The 27,384-nt window shown below is 38.2% G+C and overlaps 2 protein-coding genes across 3 annotated transcripts; one reads left to right on the top strand and one right to left on the bottom strand.

The window, feature by feature from the left end:
• Nucleotides 1–345: 345 nt before the first annotated feature.
• NDUFB1 (NADH:ubiquinone oxidoreductase subunit B1) lies at nucleotides 346–3,314 on the bottom strand. Of its 2 annotated transcripts, none has more exons than XM_038138633.1 (3): nucleotides 3,185–3,314; nucleotides 1,814–1,958; nucleotides 346–662 (listed from the first exon to the last, which is right to left on the bottom strand). In XM_038138633.1, the coding sequence occupies exons 2-3, from the start codon at nucleotides 1,951–1,953 to the stop codon at nucleotides 626–628; spliced, it is 177 nt and encodes a 58-aa protein (XP_037994561.1). In that variant the 5' UTR covers nucleotides 1,954–1,958; nucleotides 3,185–3,314; the 3' UTR covers nucleotides 346–625. The 2 variants fall into 2 exon arrangements, with proteins under 2 accessions (XP_037994561.1, XP_037994562.1); XM_038138634.1 differs by having other exon boundaries at nucleotides 1,814–1,955; nucleotides 3,185–3,307.
• On the top strand, nucleotides 3,304–26,927 carry CPSF2 (cleavage and polyadenylation specific factor 2). The gene is made up of 15 exons (XM_038138632.1): nucleotides 3,304–3,409; nucleotides 3,951–4,136; nucleotides 5,604–5,763; nucleotides 5,848–5,953; nucleotides 7,422–7,551; nucleotides 7,880–7,995; nucleotides 8,564–8,751; nucleotides 9,164–9,454; nucleotides 10,536–10,636; nucleotides 10,973–11,173; nucleotides 11,771–11,923; nucleotides 12,479–12,704; nucleotides 14,403–14,702; nucleotides 15,652–15,786; nucleotides 15,935–26,927. Exons 2-15 carry the CDS (start codon nucleotides 3,988–3,990, stop codon nucleotides 16,025–16,027), a joined length of 2,349 nt encoding a protein of 782 aa, XP_037994560.1. The 5' UTR covers nucleotides 3,304–3,409; nucleotides 3,951–3,987; the 3' UTR covers nucleotides 16,028–26,927.
• The last annotated feature ends 457 nt before the right edge of the window (nucleotides 26,928–27,384 follow it).

Genomic DNA, 27,384 nt, shown 5'->3' on the forward strand with positions numbered 1-27,384 from the left:
GCCCCGTGCCGCCTCTCCCGAAACCGGCCCCGGCCCCGTGCCGCCCCTCCCGGAACCTGCCCCGTGCCGCCCCTCCCGGCACCGAGCGGAGCAGCGTCCGGCACCGCCCGCTCCCGCCTTGTGCTCACCAGCCCCTTAGACCCTCCTGGTCCGCTCACAAAGCCGCAGTTACTGCTTGACCACTACTCCAAACAAGGCTACAGAGGAAATCCAGAGAGAAACTTAACCAGGTTCAGTGGCTGTCAAGCACATTCTGGGTTTATGGAAGTATTTCTGTAAAGGCTAGTCCATGAAATAGCTATAAACACATGGGTTCCACACCATACACAACACTAACAACATAAATGATTTTTGCATAGTTTATTCTATAGTTCTTCCTCTCCTTTCCAGAGTAGGGAAGAAAATTATCTCAATGCTTACAGACTAATGGAATTCCTGAACACATATTAGTCATGTAATTAAATCAACTTCAAAAAGTAACACCAGAAATTAAACTAGCACTGATGAATTGCAGATGTCCTTTACTGTAGTATCCTCTCAGGGTAAAAACCATATTCCTGTTCTTTCAATATGTGAGGTAAGATGATGAATCAAACAAAAATGTCTTCCTTTTCATCATCAGCTTTTATCTCCATGTCACTTCTTCACCAGGCTTCAACTCCCTGTGTGGAAAAAAAAACAAGAGGGAAGAGACTAAAATTAGTATCTTTCTTTTTAGAATAATTATTAATAAATGTAAGTACTTATTTGTGTTAGTTTATATTCAACAATACCTTCATTTTGAGATTTATGTAAAAATTTAACTTTCCTTGCAATTGCTGTCAGTTAAAAATCTTTCCATACTGAGAGACTTCCTCCTTTCTTTCAAAAGCTTCAATGGATTGAGCCCTCTGAATTTCCATTCATTTAAATGGAAGCACAGAACAGCTGACTTCTAAGGAGTTAGCAGACTTTTAATTTGATCCAAAATGAAAAATTCTACTTCTTTTAAATATAATAATTCATTACTTTAGTGGAAAGAGAGGTGTGAAAGAAGAAGAGATTTTTTACAAGATGCTGACACAGCAGCCCAACTTTACTAACAAATAAATTAAGAAAAGTGCTAATGTACCAGTGGGGTAGATTATGTCAAAAACTTTCTTTCTTACTCAAAATTAATTTAGGTGATGCCAGAGTTGGAAAAAAAAAATCCACTGGCACACAGACTGATAGCACTCCTACTATCAGTTTACGCAACATGACTTTTTTCCCTCTTCCTTTGTTAACCTGATGATCAAATACAGAATTAGAACTGACACAGATGAGTCAATGTCTGAAGTCCTCTGATGTAAATACTCCCTAAGGAGTCACAGCCAGAAAACCCAAACTGATCAGTGCATAACATCACATCATCCAGTGAAGATATAGCGGCATGTACATTAATTTTCAAGAACTTGGTAATTATTTTGAAGTAACACACATTTATAAAAAGTATTTGGTTGAAAAGAGCTGTGATTATTTTAAATTTAAGAGAGAAAATTAAGACTCAAGCACTGTGTTTCTTACTGAAGTTATAGGGTCAAGATAATGGTTTCCATATTTCATGACCAAGAACTTTACAGTCATTAACAGTAGTTAGTGATCCTTTCTTTCATGAAGATAGCTCCTAAAGATTCCATTTTCAGAGGGTACTACTGACCTAAAACACTTCAGGAATGCTTGATATTTTTAGGCCTTTCTTCCTTTTATTTGGTTATGCTCATAACTCAAAAAGAACTGAGAAGCACTTTGAAAAATAACTATATATGTATATAAAAAGCATCATAAAGCAGACCTTTTATATAACAAGCTCTTGTTTCTGAAGGCAGACAATCTTTCATCATTCCATCTGTCCAAATAGCATCCAATCACAAATCCTAAGGGGACAAGGATGTGAACCCAGTGTTCACGCACAGCTTGGGCGAAATTCACCATGACTGCTAGAAAGAAAAGTGTAACAGGTAAGAGGCACTAATAAATCTGCACTTGGGAACTGTTGCATGCTTGGCACATTTACTCTCACTTATCAGGATTCTACAATGACATAATACACATGAGGGCTATCAAACGCTTCCGAGGAGACGCATACTATTCTCAAACCCATAGCTGGGTTTCTTAGAAATAATCCTAACTGTTGACCCTGGGAAAAAGGATTTCGTCCTAAAACAGGAGAGAAATAGAACATCTCTTTAATTTACTCACTAAAGCAACTCTACAGAAGTTTGCTTCTCTGTAAAACATCAGAAACACTTTCATAACCTAAACTCCCATAAAAGGACTTTATTATCTGCGTCAAGTCTCAAAGACAAGTTGTATATTTAGTGGGGAGCTGACAGGTAAGGAAGGACATTTCTGAAATAAGGAAGAACATTTCTAAAATCACAGAATGACAGAATTATTACAGCTGGAATGGACCTCTGGAGATCATCCAGTCAAAAATCTCTGCCAAGGCAGGATCACCTGCAGCAGATGACACAGGAACACATCCAGGTTGTTTTTTAATGGCTCCAGAGAGGGAGACTCCACGACCTCTCTGGGCAGCTGTTCCAGCGCTCTGTCACCCTCAACCTATAGAAGTTCTTCCTCGTCTTGAGGCAGAACTTCTTGTGTTTTAGTTTATGGTCACTGCTGGTCCCGTTGCCGGGCATCAATTAAGAGTCTGGCACCCGCATTTGAGATATTTACACGCATTAATGAGATCCCCTCGCAGTCTTCTCTTCTTCCGACTAAAGAGGACCAGCAAACCTTTCCAACCCAACCAGAGCCCTCCAGGCTAAGGAATTACACGCGATACCAGCGAGGTCTGTCACACAGCCGCGGGCTCGGAGCCCCGGCCGGGTGCCGAAGGGCAACGCCGCCGCCGTTCCCGCCGCGGCCGCTGTGGGGCGGCCAGGCAGGCAGCCCCTGCGGGACCCCCGCCCCGGGCCCGGCCGCCGACTCGCGACACGGCCCCACCGCGTCCCGGCCGAGCCTCCCCCGGCCTGCCCGGGACCCCGACCGCCCCTCCAGCAGCAATAGCGCCATAAAGCCCCACGGCTGAAGGGCGCTCCGCCCGCCGCCGCGCCCCGGCCGAAGGCGCTGGGGACAGGGCGAGGCGCTGCCAGGGAGCTCCGGCAGCGCTTCGGCCCCGGCGCCGCTCCCGCCCCGCGCGCGACCCCGCCATTACCGCCGCTCGCGCCGCCAGCGGGACCCGCAGCGGCCGCGCCAAGGACACCGGGAACGGCCGGGCCGGGCGAGACCACGGGCCGCGCAGGGGCGGGGGAGGAGCGCCCTCCCCCCGGCGGGCTCGCGGTGGTGCCGCCCGCTACCCTTCCGCCGGCTGCCCCTCCTCCCCGCCTGCCGCAAGATGGCGGCGAGCGCGGCGCGGGCTGGGGGTGGTTGAGGGCGGCAGGTATCGGCTCTTTCGCATCATCCTCCTCTTCCCCTCGTTCTCCTCGTCTCGGACCGGAGTGGGCGCAGGGCTCGCCCCCGTGACCCCGTCCCCGCCCGGCGAGAGGCCAGGCCCGGGCGCAGGCCCGGGCGCCGGGGCCCGGTGGGGCGCTGGAGCCCCGGAGCCCCCGCGCGGAGCCCCCGGCCCGCCCCGCGCCCTGTCCCTGGTCAGGCAGGCCCTGGGTGTGAGGGGTCGCGTCTCTGGATGTGCCATCTCTGGGTGCCCCCATCCAGCTCCGCGGAGCTGCGGTTAACCGCGCTGTTCCTAGGGATTCTTTTAAAAATTATTCTTAATGTGTATTGTAGAAAATTAACCCCACCTCTCTCTAATAAGACGTGCAAGAGTAGAATGTTAATATCGGAGACTTAATTGGTATCGAGCAGCTGTATTGATCAGTATTAACACCATTAGCCTTCATATTTTTAGGAATATGTGAAGCTAGATCTAAGTAAATGGAATTTTTCTTCGTGTCAGCCAACGAAACATTTTGTCCCCCATTCAGATTAGTTCTTTTGGAGATTAAACACTTGGAGAGGAAAATGACATCGATTATCAAGTTGACTACGCTCTCAGGGGTGCAGGAGGAATCTGCCCTCTGCTATCTTTTGCAAGTAGATGAGTTTCGTTTTCTTTTGGACTGTGGCTGGGACGAAAACTTTTCTATGGATATTATTGATTCTCTGAGGAAGTAAGTAGTTCAGTTCATACACCTGTTTTTAAAATAGAGCTTGGTCTCTTGAAAGTTTTCAAAATTCCATGCAGTGATATAATGTACGGTGTTGCTAAATGCAGAATTGTTCTTTTTTTTGGTTTTGTTTTGTGTATATTTTACATGAAGGGAATCACACTGCTGAAACATTTCCTGCAAAAACTTGGGATTTTTTTCCTGTCAGTCCAGTGAGGTGTGTCTGTAATTCTCAAACTGTTCAGTTTTTGTTTGGCTTGGATGATTTGTTTGTTTTATATTGTCAGAAATGTGACACAGTTTAGGGGAGACTGACCTTGACTCGCAACTGATTTAGAATTTAGTTAATTAAGTTTTAAATGGGAGAGGAAGCCTTCCTGCATGTAGGCTGAATACAAAGCAGTTCAACTCTTGGGTCTTGTTTCAAGTTGAACAGACTGTCCAGAAAACACCTTCTGTCAGGACACCAGCCCTGCAAAGGGAAAAAATCCCTCCAAACCAAAATCTATCTAGACTTAAATATTGAACTTCTTCAGGTGTACAGCAAGGAGCTGTGCTGATTGCCAAGTTATGACTGAAACACAGAAATTTGCGAAAGAAACTGAGCTTTTTGATACTAGTTTTGTAGCATTGACACACTTGCAGTGTTTAAAATCTTTTAAGTGAGGATTGTTAGGTACTGAGGATAATTTATGAAATTTTTCAAGTTCCTTATCTAAGAACTGATTAGATCAAATTCCCTTTATCATAACAGCCATCAAGAAGAATGTGTGTGTCCCACTTATTATGCAAGGGAACAAAAAGCTCTCAGTCCAGCTTGTATTTTCATTTGTTACATGTGTTTTATGCCCTCAAATTTTTCGGTTATGATATATAGAAAGATTTTAGTCTGAGTTCTAATTTTATGTAAAACTTTGCAAGGAAAAACAAATGCTTTTAAGAGTAATAAAATCCCCCAAACTGATGTGCTACTTTTCTTAAATGATGTGTTTGATCTTAGCTATATTTAAAGAAATATATTTTGATTTGATCTTTATCAGTTTAAGGATTGTGTCTTTGATCCTGTTATTTGGTCACTCTCACCAGAAGAAAAGTTGCACTTTGTTTTGGAGTGTATAAGCAATTTCTAGCAAATCTGTACTGATAATATTCTTGGTCCCTCAGTTAATTTACTTTCTGGTGTCCAGTTATATACTGAAGTCTTTCTCATCAGGGGTTTGATTTAAAACTTACTTCTTCAGATCTTAAAGTTATGCTTTCTGAAGTCACTTGTGTTTTTAAGTACTTGAACATTAGGAAACACCTGTAAGTTTTAATTATGGTTTTTAAAACTGTCCCAATTCTTGAAGGGTTTAAGTGTCATTGTTTGGCATTCAGACTGTGTATGTATTGTCAAAATAGCCCTAGCAGGAGATACACAAAACCATACAGAGCTCCTTTCAATGGCTTCTGTTGGCCCTCTTTTTATAGGCATGTACACCAGGTTGATGCTGTTCTTCTTTCCCACCCTGACCCTCTACATCTTGGTGCACTTCCATATGCAGTTGGAAAAATGGGATTGAATTGTGCCATTTATGCAACTATTCCTGTGTATAAAATGGGACAGATGTTTATGTATGATCTCTACCAGGTATGTTTAAGTTGATACTTCGATACACAACATCTTTGATCCGGTGGAGTGTTTGAATGCTCTGTCCCTCTCTGTTTGTTTTAGTCCCGCCATAATACTGAAGATTTCACACTCTTTACATTGGATGATGTAGATGCAGCCTTTGATAAGATACAACAGCTGAAGTTTTCTCAGATTGTGAACTTAAAAGGTAAAGTTGTCACCAAAACCCCAAGAAATTACTTTTAGTGAAAGGCAACAGAGCAGTTAAGAGTTAAAGTAACTTTTTTGAAGGGACTGAGTTCTAAAACGCTGTGTGTTTTGCAGTGCTGAATTCATCAGCCTCATGTCAGTCTGTATCAATTGCAATTGTATCTAGAAATGGATAGAACTTTCACTTAATGAGGAGGAGGTCATGCCAAACAATGTTTAGATGTTTGTTTCTCTTTTGTGTTCTGTAACTTCTCTTGGAATTTACTGATGTCTATTAAAAGTGTTTACTTACCTCTCGTGGCAGATACCTCAGAACTCTCCATAAACAGTAGCACGAGGGAAAGCTTTGTAGAGCAGGTTGCAGAGATGAAGTTACAGCATGTGCAGGATTTAATGGGGAGATCTTCAGTGACTCAGATCATACTCAGTGTAGCATATTGCTGGGACCTGTGACAATCAGCAGCTTTCCACTTGTGTTGAATGTAAAGATCAGAATAAAATAAAAACTCTCCTCTTGAACAGAGACAGGTACAGGCTGACCACCAGCAGTTTGTCTCTGAAGTACAGTATTTTACAGGTTCATGAATAGTGTTGCCAAAAGATTGACTTCTTATTTGGAAAATAAAGGATGTTGTCCTTGAAAGACTGTTGGCCCCTTTTCGAGATAGTTGTAGCAAGGCTATGTCTACCCCGGCGATTTTTACATCTAAAGAGCAATTTTGGTATACAACCTTTTTTAAAACAACCAACTTCTTTTATATTTAATGGAGGTGATTTGAAAAGACTCAATGGAGGCTTTTAAGAAGATAATATATGTGTAATTATTAATTATTACTGTGCATTTAATGCAGCAGAGTCAGTGAGTAATATTGTGGGTAGTCTCATTTTAATCTGATGTACACACCGGCTGGTATCAATGACAAGGGAGCAACAGTGCATTTGAAAAATACATCAGGTGCTGAAAAGTTCTGTCATCCCTGGCTGCAGCACATGAAAACCTTTCTGCTATGGTTTAACTTGTGTGTTTGTCATTGTGGAAAGCTTCCAGACTGTGTAATTTGTATAGGTTTTCCTAAGTACCTCAAAAGTGAATGATGCCATAAACATTTAGTGTTGCCCCAGAGAGGATCCTGGCTTTCATCATTGTGCTTGCTTTCTTGTGATATGTTTTTTATATCATTTACTGTTGTTTATGTCCATAGTTACAGCAGCTCTGAGTGTCAATGGGAGGTGGAGGGAAGAAGTGATCTTTGCTTTAATTTCTTTATTCGGGAGGAAATGTAAAAGTGAATTGCAAAATATTTTGACGTTACTGCTTGGACAGGAAGGACAGCTATTACTGCTTTTTCATATCTCATTTGATTTTTTTTCTCAGTAGTAATTTAGATGTTTAAAGAACTATGTCTTGTTTAGAGTAATGGATTTTACTATGTGTAATCTACTTAAAATACTGAAAACCTTTGTAGGCAAAGGACATGGTTTGTCAATCACACCATTGCCAGCTGGTCACATGATAGGAGGCACAATTTGGAAGATTGTCAAGGATGGGGAGGAAGAAATTGTTTATGCCGTTGATTTCAACCACAAGAGGGAGATGTAAGTTCAACATAGTAATGTACAGTACTTGGCTGTGTTAGATGTGTATCATTTAGTGGGTGATAAAGAGGTGTGGAAGCAGAAGTGCATTTCCAGTTCTAATAAGATCACTAATTTCATTTGCATCCAGATTAATCAGTTTGAAGCAAGCAGTAGCTCTGCGTTCCTTTATTCCATTTGTTTTTATTTATTTGTAAATTTGAAGCAGGAAGCATTCAGCAGCTGAGGAGTTTAATTTCTGTACGTGCAGATATCTGGAATCTAGCTGTCTTATTTTTTCTCATAAAATAGAAATGCAGAAAAATGAGATTTTTCCTTTTTTCCACAGCCATCTGAATGGATGTTCCTTGGAAATGTTGAGCAGGCCTTCATTGCTTATTACAGATTCATTTAATGCTACTTATGTACAACCCAGGAGGAAGCAAAGGGATGAACAGCTGCTGAGTATGTATTGTTAGGGCTTCAAAAATATCAGTAATGTGATTTATTAGCCACTATAAATTATTTTTCTATGAGAAATTCGTTAGCATTTAAACTTAAGAACCCTTATTAAAATGTAACAAGTTTTGAATTACTCTTTTCTGATGATACTGATCTTGTGAGTTGAATGTTTTCTTAACAGCAATGAACTGTATTTGAAAGCAGTGTATTTTTCCCAGCATCCTTAAATCTCTTCAGGGATTTTTAAATTACTTTCCTCAGCACTTTCTTTTTTTAAACTCCACTTTCTCTTGGTTTTTAATTAAAAAAAACCAAAACCAAACAAACAGAAGAAAGAAATACCAAAGCAGAAAGATCTTCAGAGCAACTGAGAAAACTCCAGCTCCCTTTAATTTTGGTGGAAGTGTGGATTTGGATCTCTTTTGAAGTTTCATCTGTTTCTGTTCAGTATACTTTTGAATATGATTGCTAGTGTGATATAACAAAAAAAAAAAATCCAAGCCACAGCACAAACCTTTTAACTTTGGTTCAAAGTGTAATAGGTTTTTGTTTTGTTTTTAATTCTTCCTAGCTAATGTTTTGGAGACATTACGAGGTGATGGAAATGTATTAATAGCTGTGGATACAGCAGGCAGAGTTCTGGAACTTGCTCAGCTTCTTGATCAGATCTGGAGAACAAAAGATGCAGGATTAGGAGTCTACTCTCTTGCACTTTTGAATAATGTCAGCTACAATGTAGTGGAGTTCTCTAAATCACAGGTTTGTTTTGATTTTAAAATCCAATTATGAAGAGTAAAGGAGCATTTATGCAAAAGCTTTTCTTTTTAATGGTAAAAAATGGCAGAATACTGGGGGATGTCCTTATTCTGTAATGCATGTTTGTGTCTCAGCTCTTTTGATCAAGTAACAGAGTGTCCAGTTGTGACAGTGGGCATGCTTCTTGATACTGATTTCTGTCTTTATGATCAGACTTGTTAGCATAGTTTATAGTTGTTAAAAAAAGAGAACTTAAAGTACTTGTTTCAGTGTTAATTATGCTCAACATTATTTCTACACCCGCTGAAAAATACTGAAGTAATCATGGGCATATTGCATCCTGTACTTCTTATGAAGCTTGTCCTGTTGAACAACTTGTATTTGTGTAGATAACTTCCTCTAATATGTGTTTTAGGTTGAATGGATGAGTGACAAGTTGATGAGGTGCTTTGAAGACAAGAGAAACAACCCTTTTCAGTTCCGCCATCTCTCCTTATGTCACAGTCTGTCTGATCTGGCTCGAGTGCCTAGTCCAAAAGTTGTTCTTGCCAGTCAGCCTGACTTGGAGTGTGGGTTTTCTAGAGATCTTTTCATTCAGTGGTGCCAGGATTCCAAAAACTCCATAATTTTAACTTACCGCACTACGCCTGGAACATTAGCACGATTCCTGATTGATAATCCTTCTGAAAAAGTTATAGATATTGAGGTAAGGTTGTCTCTATAGCTCCAGGTTTTTATTGTGGGCCATCTGGGGTCGTGTGGGCAAAACTGAACATAGTTTCCCTTTTGATCTTCTGGAAATGCTTCTAGTGGTGGAGAGAAACCTGAAATCCTGAAAAACCTGAAACCTGAAAAGTATGTTGCATATTTATCAGGTTGTGGATAAATTTACATAAATATAGGTCTCCTACTGACAACTGCAAAATGCTTTTTCATGGCATGGCAAAATTAATAGAGCTGAGCATGAAGTTCCTTTTAAATATTTATTCTTAGACAACTTGTTCCTTTGTGTTTCAATTATAATAGAAAAAGGTCTCCTTGCAGCTGAGGTACAGATCACTACATATGATGGGTTAGTCTTGCTGGAAAATTCTCCTGGTTTGGATGAGAGGAGAATCAAGTCAAATTAGTATAATATATCACTACAGGATTAGAAGGATAAGCAAATGCTGAAAATTAGAAGATAATTAATTGCTATTCACGCTTTCAAATTGTTTTCAATAATCTGTACACCTGTGTCTACTTCTTTTTGGTGCACATTGTTAATTTATGGAAGGGAAGTCCCCTGTGATTGCAGTGAAAATTTCAACACTGATGATGCAGCTTTATTTTGGTTTTAGATTGGATTGAAGTAATTGAATTGTAATATTAGATTATTACTAGAATTCAGTTTATTCAAAGTGAGCTGTACTCAGAAAACAAGAAACAAAATCTACCATTGTTTCGCCAGCTAGTATGACTTTGCTAGCTTCTTCTGGTTTGATGTTATTGATAGAAAAACTAAAAACCACAGCTCATCTAAGAGTATTTGCCTTCACTTATTTTTGGAAAGCTTAATTGATTTTAATATTTTTAGAAATGCTTTCATTTAAAGTAGACTGTACAAATTGACACTATCATGATGTCAAGGTACCACATTTTTTATCATAGTCTTGTCTTGTATGTGACATACGATTTATAGTTGCCCTTGGTGCCCAAGGACAAATATTCTTGTCAGCAGCATATAGGAAAATTATTTAAGTTATGTCAGCTACTCACAATAACATTAATTTTAATTCCATCTGCAGTTGAGAAAACGTGTCAAGTTGGAAGGAAAGGAGCTTGAAGAATACCTAGAAAAGGAAAAACTAAAGAAAGAGGCAGCTAAGAAGTTAGAGCAGTCTAAAGAGTAAGTATGTTGCTCATTCTGCTGTTATGGTCAGATTTGAGATTTCTGTGTGATTGTTCTGCTCCTTCAACTCTTTTCAGGCCTAAATGAGAATTAGAGTTTCAGTAGCCTTGTCTGAGGGCCCTGAGGAATCAGGAGTGGTTGTCTTTAATCTGTTGTCCTGATAGACCCAGTTTCATCTGCCATTTAACTGTGAGCTCTTTCTCAGATACATAAACTGCCCTTGGCCTTGGCTAGTGTTATATCAACTGTCATTTCCTAGTCAGTGTGTTTATGTAATATGAAACCTGAAGAAAAAAAAAAGAAGTACTAGGATTTTTTGGAATATCATTTCAGGGCAGATATTGATTCCAGTGATGAGAGTGATGCTGAAGAGGATATTGATCAGCCAACTTTACATAAGACCAAACATGATTTGATGATGAAAGGTGAAGGTAGCCGGAAAGGAAGCTTCTTCAAACAGGCAAAAAAATCTTATCCAATGTTTCCAGCTCCTGAAGAAAGAATTAAATGGGATGAATATGGTGAAATTATCAAGTATGTGGTGGTAATGTATACTAACGTAGTAGCTATGAAATAATCAGAACTAGAAGGAATTAAATTCACCATTCTGTCTCTTTTGCAGCATTGCTATATGCTCTTCAAACTAAGTCTTAGAGAAAGCTTATGATAAGGATTGAAGCTGCAGAGTGCTGACCCTTGACCTGTGTTCACACCTCTTAGGATGTATTTTTACTCCAGGCTTTTTTTAAAATATTTTGAGATAGAAGATTTTAAATTCTTTTAACCTGACTTTTTTCTGCTTTAAATTTCACTTGATGTTAAATTTGTGAGGTGAGAAAACGCTGTTCATCCTAACAAAATTCAGTGATACTTGTCAGCTTTGCATAAGGAATACTTGATAGAAATCCTCAATTTGCTAGTATTTCCTAAGTTATTCAAGTTCTTTTTTAAGATAGTAAGGTCATATTTTCCAAATCAGCTCTGTTCAAGTATGGAAATATTTGGCAGGTGTAGTAAAATTGCTGGCAATAACTGTTACAAAAAATCTTAGTAGTAATCAACACTGTTTGTTTTTATATTGGGTCGTGCTTTGGTTTTACTCTAAAAAGCAAAATACCTTTCATTCTTTAGACCTGAGGATTTTCTAGTTCCAGAGCTTCAAGCAACAGAAGAAGAAAAAAGCAAATTAGAGTCTGGTTTGACAAATGGAGAGGAGCCTATGGATCAGGATTTATCAGATGTTCCTACCAAATGTATTTCTGCAACAGAATCCATGGAAATTAAGTGAGTGACTTTGTTCTTTTCAGTTCTACTAGAATACTGGCATGGGTACAGTGCAAACTGGGTAAAAGGCTAGCTTGGATTTAAGAAAGTGGGAAAGGACTTGATTTTTGTTTATTTTTTTTCCCAGCCTAAGTTGTATTTTACTAGTCTTTCTGGAAGCACAGAAAAGTCTTACGGTTCCACACTCTTAAAAAATTTGGTTTGTTTCCTGTCTTATGGAGACAACTGGAAGAGATAGAAGAAATGATACAACAGTATGTTATCATAGATACTCAAGTATGTTTTGTTGAAAGGATAACTTATTCAAATATACTTATTTAATGGATAACTTATTTTTTTGATAGCTATGTAAGTGAATTCTGTGAATGTATAGGGTTAAATACTCACATGCTTATATTTGACAGCTGTATTTTACAGATCCATAATATACCTTGTGCTGACAGCTTTTGTTGATGTACAATATTTAAAAAATATCTTAATTAAGTATTTGGAGCACTCAAGCGTTTAATCTTTGAAACTAAACCATATTTTTCTCGGGTTTTTAATTCAAACTAGAGCCAGAGTTACATACATTGACTATGAAGGACGTTCAGATGGGGACTCAATTAAAAAAATTATTAACCAAATGAAACCAAGACAACTGGTGATTGTCCACGGACCACCTGAGGCCAGTCAGGACCTTGCAGAATGTTGTAGAGCTTTTGGTGGAAAAGACATTAAAGTTTACATGCCCAAACTTCATGAAACTGTAGATGCTACAAGTGAAACTCACATTTACCAGGTAAGGTACTGGATTTTTTTAGATGTGTAACTACTGTGGACTGTAGTAGAGCTGTATGAGCAGAATGTAATTTGCCCTCTGTTCTTTGGGAGAGGAGAGGTGGTGCCACCTGTGAGTTCAATTAGTTTTGTGTGATCAAGGCATTAGTTGTGTTTTTCTGTGTTTGGGTAAGCATTCTCCTGAGCCTTATTATTCATAAGCTTTTGAAAGCTTGAATGTGATATCAATGTGTTATTTACCTGAAGTGCAAAAGGCAATTTTGCACATTCGTGTCCATGGGGGCATCAGTTTGCTTTATTGAAGTATTTACAAATTTATAATGCCTATATTTAGAATACTGTTGTATACTAGCTGCAATTCAGGATTCTCTTTGGAATCTCAAATGGAGCCTTAAAGAGGTAGAATAAAAAAATGCTTCATATTTAACTAGTACCTAAGAGTGAACATGTAAAATTAGAAGCAAGTTAATGATAAAAACAAATAAGATACCCATACCCCCAAAAAAACTTAATGGGATGATTCTTGGAAAGTAAGGTTATGAACATGTGTTGCTGTGTTTAGCCATGAAAATTAAATGCAATATATTAAGTTCTAAATAAGAAAGCTGGAATAGCTTGTGTGAATTATTTGAAAATTGTGTATGCTCCCAATTTAATTTTTGAAATTGTTTAGAGGGAAGTGTCTCACAAACATTTTTTGCAGTAGTCCTTTATTCCTTTGTTCTTTTAAAGTTAGTAGAAAAAACATTGGTAGAATTGTTGAAAGAGGTACTTCTGTTTCTTTCCAGAGAAAAATCTGTTACCCTCTAGAAAGTAGAAAATTCCAGTTATTAAAAATCATCTAGTTATGGCAGCCTTAAAACAGCACGTTTTCTGCATGCGGTTTGTTGGCTGTTGGGATTTTCTTGTTTGTTTTTTAAGGCTATGAGAGTTGCTAGTGTGCAAGAAATGACCCAGGAGAAATTTAGTGGCGATGTTCAATTTGAAAATAATAGGTGTGAGTGAAGTGTCAGTGTCACAGTGTCATTTGAGTGGGCTGTGCTGCACATGGGTGGGTAGCTGGTGGTTCTTTCACATGGTTGCAGCCTTGATTGCACTGTGGGAATCATGGACCTTCTAATGTGGATAACAATCTCTAAGAGTAGAGCTTTATTTAAAGGATTGAAGTCCCAGAGTCCACCAGTGGAATCAGGGTAAGGCAACTTAAAATTCTCATATTTACAGTGTTTTTTCTTACAATAAAATAGTAATTATAATTTTTGGAGGGTTGAAATGATGAACTATTATTCAGTAACCTAAATGTAGCTATAGAAACTTCCTCTGAATTTGCTAAGACCAACTGAGGAACAACTTGGCTGCAAAAAAGTTTTCTGGTTTTTAAAAAGAAATTATTGCTCTTGATGTAAATATAAGTCAAGTTTGCAGTTCAATAGGTTTTTGGGTTTTTTTTAAATTTTGGCCAAGATGAGAAAGGTGTTGATGTCTGCTGTTTTTTAAGTTGTGATATGGGTGTTACATATATTAAATTTTTAAGTATCTTGCCTTGGTGATACCAGTTCCATCCTTTCTTTCCATAAAAATGCATGAATCAAACCAACTGGAAAGATGGTGAAGAGAAACTTGCTGATCTTTAAAGCTTGAACTAAGACGTCTGTATTATCCATGAAACTAATAGTACTTTTATTTTTGTGCAACCCAGGTCAGATTGAAAGATTCTCTTGTCAGCTCTCTTCAGTTCTGTAAAGCCAAGGATGCCGAGTTGGCTTGGATAGATGGTGTTCTGGACATGAGGGTTTCAAAAGTGGATACTGGAGTTATTTTGGAAGAGGGAGAGTTGAGGGAAGATGAAGACTTAGAAATGCAAGTGGATGTGCCTTCTTCAGACTCAAGTGTGATTGCACAACAGAAGGCCATGAAAAGCCTCTTTGGTGACGATGACAAGGAGATGTGTGAGGAGAGCGAGATCATTCCTACTTTGGAACCTCTGCCACCTCATGAGGTACAGAAATGATGCTGCTCTGGATTGCTTTTATGAAGACCTCTGTATTTATTTGTCTTTCTCTAGTGCTTAGAGGTTGATACTGTGATCTTACTCAAATGAAAGCCTAACTGAAACTGGGTTTTCATGTTTGGGTTTCTCTTTGTTAAACCTGGTGCTGCTCTTTTTTCAGCTTTTATGCTTTTCATTGAGAATGATCTTTTGCATCCATTAACAGTGCCAAATATTTATGAAATATTATTTTAATTAGTATGTGTCATATCTGTAATTAGTACATGCAGATAGAGAAATCAGTTGGTGTTAGTCACTTCAGGATTTTATTACGTTTTGTTGATGCCATGGAAGATACTTCATATACTTGAGATACAGATCTTTGACGTTCATACATATGCTTCTGTAGTAGTGATTTGAGAGTTTATTAAATTTATCTTTTCTGTAAATTTACTGAAGCTCTTAAAATACTTTGCATTTTAGGAGATAACTATTTTATCTTTCTGTTGAATTATTCCAGTACCTTTTAATCCCAGAGATGCTTTTTTAGATTCTCTGTTTCACAGTCCTAAATGTAGTCTGTTGTGGGAGCTGGAGAATTGTGGAGACAACTCTAAAGTCTGTTCAGATTCATGGCAAGCATCATAGCACCCTGTACTGATCAGCAGTACAGTGCACCGCACCTTGGTCCCTGGCATAGCATGGCTTGGAAGAGGGATCTTCATTGTAGCTTTGTATTTGTCTTCAATATGGGAGCAAAGAAAAACCTTTTGCTTTTTGTGATGGGTAACTTCTGAGGCTTTTCTGTCCTGAAGATGTATTGCTGCAGGTGAACAGAAATAGAACCAATTTAGAGTCCTGTAGTCTTGGCTGCACTGCTGCCAACGCAGTAATGAGATCTTTGGAAAAATGGAAGGTGTTAAATAGAAGCAGTAAAATTGTGTGTGTTGTTTTGAAGGTTCTTGGACATCAGTCTGTGTTTATGAATGAGCCAAGACTGTCTGACTTCAAGCAGGTTCTCTTGCGAGAAGGTATACAAGCTGAATTTGTTGGAGGAGTGCTTGTGTGCAACAACCTGGTGGCTGTCCGCAGGGTAGGTGTTCTGTGTCTTAATCTCTTTGGAAAATAAGATTATAAAATAATATATATTATTTTAGTAATAAATAAAATATTATTTTTGTAATAAAATAAGTTTCTTATTAATGTAAATATAATAAATTGAAACATGTCTTTTGTTTCAGACTGAAACAGGCCGTATTGGATTGGAAGGCTGCCTCTGCCAGGACTTCTATAGGATAAGAGACCTTTTATATGAGCAATATGCTATTGTCTAAGAAAAGTGCTGCAAAAGTGTTTTCACTTGAACTTTTACAGACAATGGAGGTTTCTCCCAGTTCTGACTTTTTGTAGTTTTCTAATTTATACAGGGAAACCTAATTCATAAAGAACAGTTAGCTGCCATGAACATGTGAGTAACTGCTACTGTTGTTCATAAATCTGTTGGTACATTCCATGTAGTTGACTCTTAAACTGTTACAACTTGGCATCTCCCACATAACACATTATAAATGAGTTTATGACTATGAATGCTTCTCAGGAGAGGTTCAATTTGTCAGGGCATGTTTTGGTTTCACAGATTTCCTGTCAAAGAGTATGAAACATGTAAAAGTCATTCTTTTGCTCAAAAATAAGATTGGATAAAGAGCTTTAGTTTCTTTGGTTTTGTTCATTTTGGTTTCTGTGTGGTTGTTTTTGGTTTTGGTTACTTGGGGTTTTTTTTAGTAAGTTTTATTTGGGGAGCAGTCTCAAGTATTTCCCTCTTTTGTTTTTAAATTGAGGTTAGTTGAAGTACATTATTAACAGCCCACTTAAAACTAGACTGCTTAAAGTTTCCCCAGTGTTAATCTGGCTGCATCTTATTGCTGTATCTGCTCCATCTTACTGATTTGTTCTGAAACAGCATTTCATATTCTAATCTGCAGGATAAAAAAATTACTTGGGCAATCACTCTTAAGAAGATTGTGTTATATTTTCAGGTAGTTTAAAATGCAGTAATTATGCCTCAGAGTAACTTCTGTGCAAATTTAGAGAATTCTTAACTCCTAGCTCTTGCAAAATTATGCCAATTATAAAACCTTTTCTAAGTTCTGATTTTAAGACTTTTCAAAGTCTAAAGCCTTTATCCATGCACTGCTGTTTGTTCAGAGTGCCATGAGCCAAGTTCAGGAAGATCTTTTTTCTTGAAATCTGAGTTCATGTAATGTATTTAATGATTTTGTACCATGTTCTGTTCTAGACAACAGTAAGACTTATCGTAGCTGCTGATGCTAGTAATTTACTTTACCTTTTAGGTAAGGATAAACACAGTTTTGAGTTCATTAATTTCGCAGAAATTAACTTATGAAAACAAATGGCCTCTCAAGTTTATTTAATCCTTTTCTCCCCTATCCATGTGTGAAACACCAGCTTTGGCAGTGGAGGATTGTTTGCTTTTTACATAAAACAATGTAATATATGCTGTTTGTGTGTATGCTTAAATAAAACCTTTTGAAAAAGTGGCAAAAAATAGCCCTGTGGGCTATCAATGGAAAGATAATTTACTTTGCAATTCATTCTCAACAAAATTTTTCTGTCTGATCTACAGACTATTCTGTTTAAAATAGTAGCTTAAAAGTGAAGACTGTGTTAAACATTTGATAGAACTGTGTACTAGAAATGTAAAAAACTTGAAAATACAATACTGAGTGAGAATGTATTTTCTTACACAAAATCTAGGGATAACTAGATAGCTCAGTGTTGTGGGTTTTTTCTTAACAGTCTAGAAAAATGTGTGTTTCCTTATATTGACATCCAGAACTTCATAGAAATGCTCAGGTTTTGTAGTAATGCTATGTAAATCTATATAATGCTGCATACTTGTTGCTGAATACTATTGTATTACAATTGTTGTTTATACTAGTGAAGTTTTATAAAGTGAGTTACTTTGTACATAATCATATTGGCCGTAGGACTTTAACCTTGCGGGCTTGGGATGGGAAAGGATCACATACGCCTGCATGGAATATACTAATAAAGAAGTTAACTTAGAAGTTAAGTTAGAAGTTGACTTAGGAAGTCAAAACAGTGCTGTTTTTAAAAAAAGGATAAAGACAGCACAGTGTGATCATAAACCTTTCTATTAGTTTTGTTTGTTTTTCTGACCTATTGATTCAAATTCAGCTAAGATCACAACATTTTCGTGTTATCAGTCCATAAATTCTAGTGTGTGCTGACAGAGAATCCCAAATTAGTGCTATCACTGAGGAAAAGGCTCAAGTATAAGCAAAACAGCTTCTTATTTTAGTCTGTTCAGCATGAGTGTGGCTGAAGTGTGAAATCAGACCTAGAAAGCTGACATGCAAGGTGCAAGTAGTCAGCTGAGTGCTGGGACCGGAGTTCTGGACGTCTGTAGAGAATGTGTCCCAGGCTGCACTGGTGCTGTGGGGCAGGTGTGCTCCTCAGCTGGGCATTCAGTGCTTGTGAAGCCGTGTGCACCTGAAGCCAATGCTCATTCATTTTGCCTATTCTGCTGTCAGTTCTTAACTATGATTTGCTTTAGACAGTAATTGAACTTCTATGTGTGATTTTCAGTTACTAGTCTGGTTCTGGTTTTTATCTGAACAAAAAGATTGATTTCTCCTTACCTTCACAAATGTCAGTACTGCTGTGATCCGTAAGTTGTGTTTTCAGGCTTCTACATTTTCTTCATTAGCAGTAAAAATGTGACAAGGAGTACATTTCTTATTCTGTTCTCTGTTGTTCCTGAGGGTAAGAACATTAACTTCAAACCTGGTTTCTGTGTTCACCAGTTAAAAGTATTTCCTTCCTGTGCTCCTGGGTAGTTCAGATTCCTCGCATAAGAAGTTAAGAAGTGCCAAGGGTATGTGGAGACAGAGGAAAGGTCTCTACTAATAAAAATATAATTCTAGCATTAGTTATTTTGCTATTCCTATTATCAAAACATAACTTTATCCTGAGTTAAATAACATTGTTTGTGACAGTTTAATTTTTAATAATTTTACTTTGACAGTATGGGCTGGAGGTGAAGTGAAGGTGACAGTCTTCTCCATTCTTCAACAATATTTAGATGTAACCAGATCCACTTCTCAAAATACACTGTTAATGGAAAGGTAGAAGGCTCAGCATTCTGTCAGAGTAACAGTCTTGTGAGAGCATTTGAGATCTACTTGCTGCTACAACTTGCTTGGAAATGTAGGGATTTTCCCCTATCTCTACTAGTTTTTAATGGCAGTCAAATGCTCTTCATTAGGAATTAACAAGCAGAGACATGCTCCCTCCTCACCCTCCAATCTAAATAATTACTATAGATGGTTGTACCCTAAAACACTTACTTCGTACAGAATCAAGATTTTTTTTTATAAGGCATGATACGCATTACTATTTCAGTTAGCAAAGGGGAGTGTATTGCCTGGGGAAAACACTTAAACTTGGTTCTGGCCATGACAGGGTTGATTTTTGCAGCAGCCAGGAGGGGCATGGCCAGGACCCAGAGGTTATTCCATGCCACCTCAGGTCATTTTCCAAGAATGGGTAAGGGGTCCCTTCTTGGCAGTGGTAAGGTATTGTTGGGCTCCCTTTGGGGCAGGGGTGAGCATTCACATGGGAATTGCTCACTTCCCTTGTACACTTCTGTTATTAATGTTGCTGCTGTTACTGTTCATTTTCTTATTTCATTGCTGTTTCTGGTAAATTGGTCTTGTCTCAACCCACAGTCTTCACTTTTTGTGACTTCAGTTTTTCTCTTCAGCCCTGAGAGGGGAAGGGAGGAGTAAACAAGTGCCACATGGTTTGGAGTGTTTTGGAGGGAACACTAAATGGGAGAATACCATTCTTAAACCATGAAAACTACTAAAACTTTTTGAGTCTTTGTCAAAAGTAGTCTTACTGTAAGGATCTGAATGTTGCATAGTATTCTTTTCAAGGCTTTTAGAGATGTTTTCATAGTTTTGAAAAGGAAGTGCTGGGGAAGATGATCTCACAGTCAAATCTGATAAAGAAATGTATCTAGTAACTAGAATTACAGTTCTTGGTCTGAAAACTATGTAAGTCATCAATGGTAGTTCAAAATGGGATAAAGAAACTAGATCAAAAGAATCTATAAAATTGTCTATTGGCATTTATTTTTAAAAATACTTTAAACAGTATTAAGTCTTCTCTTGAGACTCATTTTGATTGGCTAAGAGATATAATACAAAGATCAAAATCTCACAGAATCATAGAATGGTTTGGTTTGGAACGGGCCTTAAAGATCATCTGGTTTCAGTGCTCTGCCATGGGCAGGGACACCTTTCACTAGACCAGGTTGCTCAAAGCCCTGTCCAACCTGGTCTTGAATACTTCCAGAGATGAGCCATCCACAGCTTCTCTAGGCAACTTGTGCCGGTATGTCACCCCCACTCATAGTGAAGAATTTGTTCCTAGTACCTAATCTAAACCTACTCTCATTCAGTGTAAAGCCATTTCCCCTTGTCCTATCACTACATGGCCTTATAAAAAGTCTCTCTTCAGCTCTCCTGTTGGACCTCTTTAAGTACTGGAAGGTGCTCTAAGGCTTCCCCAGAGCTTTCCCTTTTCCAGGCTAGACCACTCCAACTTTCTCAGCCTGCCTTCATGGGAGAGGTGCTCCAGCCCCCTGATCATCTTTGTGGCCATCCTCTGCAGCTGCTCCAACAGGTCCAGGTCCTTCCTGTGCTCAGGACCCCAGAGCTGGATGCAGCACTGCAGATGGGATCTCGCCAGACTTTACTCTGCTGCCCGCACTGTTTTGCATGCAGTCCAGGATGCAATTGGCTCCCTGGACTGCAGGAGCACATTGCCAGATCATGTCCATCCTGCACCACCAACATTTGTTTTGGGAGTCTTGTTGCGTGGCTTGTTTCCTGCAAGTACAGAACAGTTGCAGTTCAGTGGTAAGTGAACTGAGTCTTCCTTTCAGCTCTAACACTTCCTCACAGTGGTAGAAGAGGAATATAGTTAGAAGTATTTGGGAGATCAAGATTGTTTCATACAGTGAACTTCAAGTTTTACTGTCTTTGATAGGTTATGTATTACCACTGTGATAAGAAGTGAAAAATCAAAAAAAACAACCCCACTCCTGCATTTTTTAGTAGAACTTCTAGTAAGCTCTGTAACTGTTTTCCTGGAAGAGAAGGATCCATACAAACTCTTAAGGTCAGAAGAAACAAGTCTGCTCTATGAGCTTTAAGCACTAAAAACCTGCCTGTTGTTTTATAATCCTCTTAGGTGATGCAAGCTGGATCTGTGATTCAACAGCTGAATGATAACGAGCTAAGCATCTCCCAAAAAGTCGAGTTTGTAACTGCAATCTGGCAGTCACCAATTTTGGTAATGAACAAATACATTACTTCAGTTCTGCAGACTTTTCTTAAATATTTTTAATTTTCAGTGCAGCTTTTTGGAAGTGATAAAAACTTCTCTAAAAGCTACTTTTGACAAATGCTTCTAAAGAAATTTGCAATGGTGGTCATTTCAATTAAAAAATAATACAACCCAAACCACAGGCTTTCTGTTGACCTTGGCCCAAGGTTGATACCAGTTTTTGTAAAACCAACTCTCGAAAATTACATGGAAGGCCAATGGAGGGTGTTCATCATGTTGTGTAATATTAGCTACCAATGCCCTTGCTGGTATTTGAGATGTAGAAAATAGAGCATAACATTTAATGTCAATAACAATGTCAGAACTTTTGCAAGTAAATAAAAATTCCATCTTCAAAATGTGGAAGGTTTTTATTTTTACATGCAACCAAAATTGTTTTTTCCTTTGTTTTTGGCTAATTAGTTTGTGGGAATATATAGGTGTGAAGAATGAACTCTTAGCAACACAGTTGTTAAGCAACAGCTCTTGAAGTGATTGATTTCTCAAGTGGTGGTTTTACTGATGCCTTCCTAAAGTTGTCACTTAACTCAGTTGGCTTGTCTGCAAGAAGTCTCGTTTAGTTTTCTCACCAGTTCTGAACCATGTTGTGATACACAGCACAGTCATTTACTCAAGTGCTTTACGGCTCTGTAAATAAGAACAAGAACTCTAATTTGGAGTGAGGCAGTTTAAATTGCTGAGTTCTAGCAAAGAAAGGAGACCATTAATAACTTAGAGGTTTGAAGATTACCTTTTATTGATGTTTAAGGTTATAGTTTTATGTTAAAACCATTGCAGTTAATTTAGTCCAGAGAACTGCTTCCTCTCCAGCAGTTTATATTTTGTAGAAAGAGCAAAAATGTGACTCACAGGTATTATGCCTTATTTTCCAGTATACTTCATTTTATAATATTTTTTTTCCATTGTAGTTGCTTCAAACTGTGGGGGTTTTAGTCTTTTAAGTCCATCTGTATAAATTTTATAGTGTGCTTATCTCAGCTGTTTCCTAGAAATAATCCTGAGGCAGGTAGGTAATATGTCTTTATCAGCGGTAACACTCAAATTATGTAGTAAGGTTGTACAAGAGGATTTTGAAAGATCCTTGAAAGGAAAAAATGGGATACAGTTAGAACTTAATCATCACTGAAACTTAATAGGACAGTCAGCTATTAATTTTTATATCTGCCTAGGACACAATGATGAGAACAGGCATCTCAGGAATGGCTTTCTGATGCCACTGCAGTGAACTGTCAAATAAAAAAAAAAAAGGTCAGCAAATAAAAAAAGGTTACCCACATTTACCTAACTAACCTGTTGCATATGCTTCAATATATGAACCTGAAAATGGTTTCATGGTGTGGATTACATACCAAAAATTGTGATATTGGACATGATAACATTGCTACTCATTTTGTAATTTTACTACATATCTGGGGTAACAGGTACAGCATACCTAAGTAATTATTTCTGTTAGGGCAATATTGTATCTTTGGTTGTTTTCAGAAAACTTGTTTAACTTTCATGGAGGAAAAAACCCTGAGCATGATCTAATCAATACTTCCTAAATTATTGGCAGGTGCTCTGCAAGACATAGTAATGAACTTCTGTGGAAAATCATCAGGGAATTACTTTTTCTGCCGTGTTGCAGCTCCTGAAGGAGATGCACAGCTGGTGGAGCATATTGCCCGTCACCGTGCCAGACTTGGCATTTGAAAGGCTGCCAGATTGCTTTGTGCTGTTGTGCGAGTCATGGATCAGCAGTTTGCAACAGTATGAGGATAGTAAGCATTTTATTCTTTGCCCTTTGTAGGATCACACACGTTGATACTTCATTTATAAAGAGTCCAGCCTATTTTCTGAACCTATCAGGTACTTGGGTTGCATTACCTGATTAGGTTGACCTCCATGCTGCAGGAATCTATAGATATGTTGTGTTTTTGACATACTCTAGTAAAATTTCTCTTAATATCAATGTTTGGAGTCACTCTGCATAGCCTGCTTTTTGTGTTTTATGTAATTTTATTATGCTTTAGTATTTCTTTCATAATCTCTCTGATTTTACTAATGCACAATATTGCAAAAGCAGTATAAAACTAGTCAACAGACTTTAAATCATTCGTGTATCTTTAAACCTCTTATGCTGATTAAAAGTGTTAAGGCTATTAGTATTTTTTATGTAACTGGGTCTAAATTTAGTTTCTGTTGCAGTCAAAAAACACTCTGATATTGCAAGCCATGATCCTAATCTGCTTCCTTTTGGAGTCGATGGTAACAGTTTTTCAGCACAGCTTTTGTGTTTCTGTGCACTAATGACTAGAATAGTTAACACTGTGTTTATTGTAGAAATTCAGTGTGACTTTTCATTTTCTGATTTCTTTTCCAGGAGTGTCAAAATACTACTGTTGTTGTGTGGAACATGATTTTATTTACTTCTGGGCTTTTTTTTTTTTTAATTCTTGAATTTTTAAAAAGTTATTTGAGTAATGCATAGGTTACTGCTCCATTGGTTGGAAGGAGAGAACTTAATTAAGAAGTTCATATTTTTGTTAATATAAAATTCTTCTGGTTCTGGTATGGAGAGGCAAAAAGAAAAATAAATGTTGAACTGGACAAAGTTGGATAGCATTTATATAGTCCATACCTTCCAAGCTGAACAGCTGTAAAATGCCTGCATGACAGTCTCATCCTATAAAACTGCACCTAATGTCCATTCTGTGTACCCTGGTCTAACTCTTTGAATAACTTAATTATTATGAAAAAGTAACGAAGTCATGCTGTCATATATTACTGATTTTATTTCCTGCAGTACTGTGCACTGCCTTTGGCCAGCTACAATGTGTGGTCTTAATTTCACATGCACATGAGTTTTATGTCATAGCTGACAATTTGATGCAAAAAGCCATCTTAAAAAAAAAAAAAAAAAAAAGACTACTACTGGTGTGGAGGTATTAGAACATCCAGGGAAGGAAATCAGAGCTCTGTGTTCTAGGAGCCCCATACAAAGACTGAACATTTTGAACATTTGAGTAGTAGCCTTGCTGCTATTTACATATAAAAATGAGTGCCTTTATGCTTGTGTATGGAAATGGGTAATTTACATTATTTGAACACAAAACTGAAGATTGTATTTCTAATGCCTGTGTGCATGATCTCAAAATCAGCTAGAGGCTGCATTGTGTGAGCTGTACATACAAGTCAATAGTTACATACCTAAGAGTACAGCATTTGAGTGCTTCTGGTAATTTTACTCCCACATTGGCAGGACTGTTCTGCTGATTGTTTTCTAAGAAACAACTAGCTTCCAAATTATACAGTTATGTTTTGATCTGTGAATGGAATTTTCCTTTGCTTGTCAGAATATAGGCTCTAACAGTGCTGAAGTGCTTCTAAAATAACTCATCTAGTCGGGGGCAGTATGTTTTCGCAAAGTTGAAGACTTCTTTGATACTGGGAAAGGATGTATCTGCCTTGGTATTCTTGGTTTGGAAATGCAGTATGGATGGAGTGAAGAAAAAACTTTAGGCAGCATGGAAGGATGGAGAAATAACAAAAACTGTGATGACTTTTCTAGGGAAATGGTGTTCTGCTTTGCTGGAGAGAGTTACAGATGTCTTGTCAATTACTCCCCATAGAATTAAGCATGAGTTTAAGATTTGGAAAGTTTTAGTGGCTAATTTTTCAGCTTCTGCAAGCCTGTCACATCAGAAGAAGATAATGGTGTATGTTTTTTTCCAGGATGAGATTATGTTAGGATTATGAACAGCATCATAAAGAATTAAATTCATTGACCACACAGCAGAGTCTGCAGGTCTAGGTTTGATGGCTGCAAGTTGCTTATGAAGCAAATTCAAGTTCTCTGCTGGGTGATTTATTTGATTCATACTTCAGGTTATGGCTGAGGGCAGGATTAGAGGCACCAGGTTATAAATGGAATTTTTGTGCCATCTCATGGAGAGAAAAGCAGAAATGAGGCTTAGTATAGCTGCATAAGAGCACTAAAGGCAAATCATGGGTATTCTTGGAAACTTCCACCTTATCAACTGCTACTGGATTGACACCAACAACAAGAAGTTACAAGACTCTTTATTTCTTGTTTATTCATAAAGTTTTAATAAATGCAGTGCTCCACTGGTCAAAGTGTTGGTCTGTGTGGTTTTGAATACACAGCTTTGTATAACTTGTTGGATTAACTGATGCTTTTTATTTCATTATATTGATTATACCATTCTGCCACTTAATTATTCATTAGATAGTTCAATCATATGCAATGTAATTGGATGAAATCAGACCTAGAGGGAATTTTTATAGTTGGGCTGCTCAATACTGAAAAATCTTTGTGTTAAATGACTTTTCATTATGACGTTGCTTTTTTAAAATTCCATAAGCTTTCTGAAATAGTGTTTAAACCAGTGCAATTTCCTAAGCATGTACTTCTGTAAGCCTTGATTTCTGATTGCAAGTGCTCTGCCATGTCTCCTGTGTATCGTGGCTCTAGATGCAGGGAAGATGCAGGGAAATCTCTGAATAGGGTATTACACTTTGAAAGTCTGCTGCCTACTGATGTATGTACAACTGTAAAATCTCCCTCCTAGCAGTGCCACACACTGCTTATTGTACAGAACTTTGGCTTCTTTTGTGTGATTGATGAACACTGCTGAAATATAGCATTATTTACATTATTTTGAAAATTGCCAAGTCAGCTGTTTTGTTTTGACTCCAAGGTTTCTTTTTCCGATTGTCTAGCAAATTTGTAGCCCTGGAGTTGGTAAGTAGCTTGTGTCTCTATGCAAGCAGCTGAAATTTAGCAGCAAGGCACCTCTAATACCTAGTCTGATTGGGCATCTATCTATGCTGATAAAATTGTATCCTTTAGGGAAGACACGGGGGACAAATGGAAGTGAGGAAGACAGGCAGATTCCTACTTGGCTGTCTAATTGTATTCCCATGGCAAATACTTAAGAATTACTTTCTGGATTGTCAGCTTCAGCCTATCTGTGATGTATGTTTTAATACTCTGCTTTAGCATAACTACCTCCTCTGGACTTTTTTTCTCTTAGTTGGATGGGTAGGAATGTTCTACTCCATGATCTGCTGTGGTGTGTGGATAGAAGAGCACACTCTTAAACTAACACCAGGTGTATCATGTAGGTGAATAGAAGCTAGAGCTCCCTTGCTGCTTATGGAAAGTGGAGGATGTGATCCAGAACACGAGAAGCGAAGACCTTCCCTTGTTATCATCTGGGTTTTTGCACCATGGCTCCAGGGGTCTCTGTGCATGTCTTCGCCTTAGGAGTCTCTGTTTATCCATGGATACAGTGAATGGATGGTTGTCTGAAATGCCCTTTGTTTGTGTGTTTTGTTTTTTTTTAATTAGGGAGCTAAGCTCAAGAGAAGAGTACATTAAAACAGCATCTTTGAATGTCTTACTCCACTTTACAGTTTCATACATTCTGGCTCTTTCAGACACCTCATTTATTCACTTGGGACACTCAGCAGCTCTGCTTTTTTGGTTTTTTTCCGTGAAGTCTTTTAAGAAACAAACTCAATGCTTTGTTGTTTCTGCTTTTCTAGTCTTTTCAGCTTGTGCCAGTGGCAGTCCTGAAATCAAGCCAAAATTAGGATGTAGAGTCTCAGTAGCTCAGAAAGCTTGGGGGTTATCTTGTAACACTTGTGGAGTATTGACTGTTAATTGAGAGAGGAGTTGCTGTTCTTTGGGGGTGCATGGATGCCTGTATGAGGCAAGTCTGTCCTTGGTTTGAATGCTTCAGTCAATAAATGGGATATTAGAATAGAATAGAAATTGTCTGGCCCTGCATTGCTGTTTGTTCTTTACTGTCCGATTAAACTAATGCAATTCATGGAATAACTATCTCAATAATACAGTCACAAAATGTGTAGAAGTTACACAGACTGTCAGGCACTGTTTGAAGCATGAAGTTTTTTCCTTGGTTCTATTATTCTGGGAATAAAAAACATGTCTAATTTTCCATGACTTTTAGTGACATTTGATGGGCAGAACTGTCTCTTCAGAATATTGTATTCCTGAAGATAATAATGCTGTCTTGAATGGTAAAATATGAAGGAGGTTCTAGATATTTTTGAATGCTTTTCATCATATCCAGAAGCTGTAGAAATAACTTATTTTAGAATCCTCTTGGCTGGTTACTGCTAGCTACATCATTAAAAGAACATAGTAGAACACATTGCAGTTCAGAGGTGAAAAATACATTCTCCTGCAATGGTCACATGAAAG

The sequence above is a fragment of the Motacilla alba genome, chromosome 5 (genome assembly GCF_015832195.1).
Source record: "Motacilla alba alba isolate MOTALB_02 chromosome 5, Motacilla_alba_V1.0_pri, whole genome shotgun sequence".
Taxonomy (NCBI): Eukaryota; Metazoa; Chordata; class Aves; order Passeriformes; family Motacillidae; genus Motacilla; species Motacilla alba.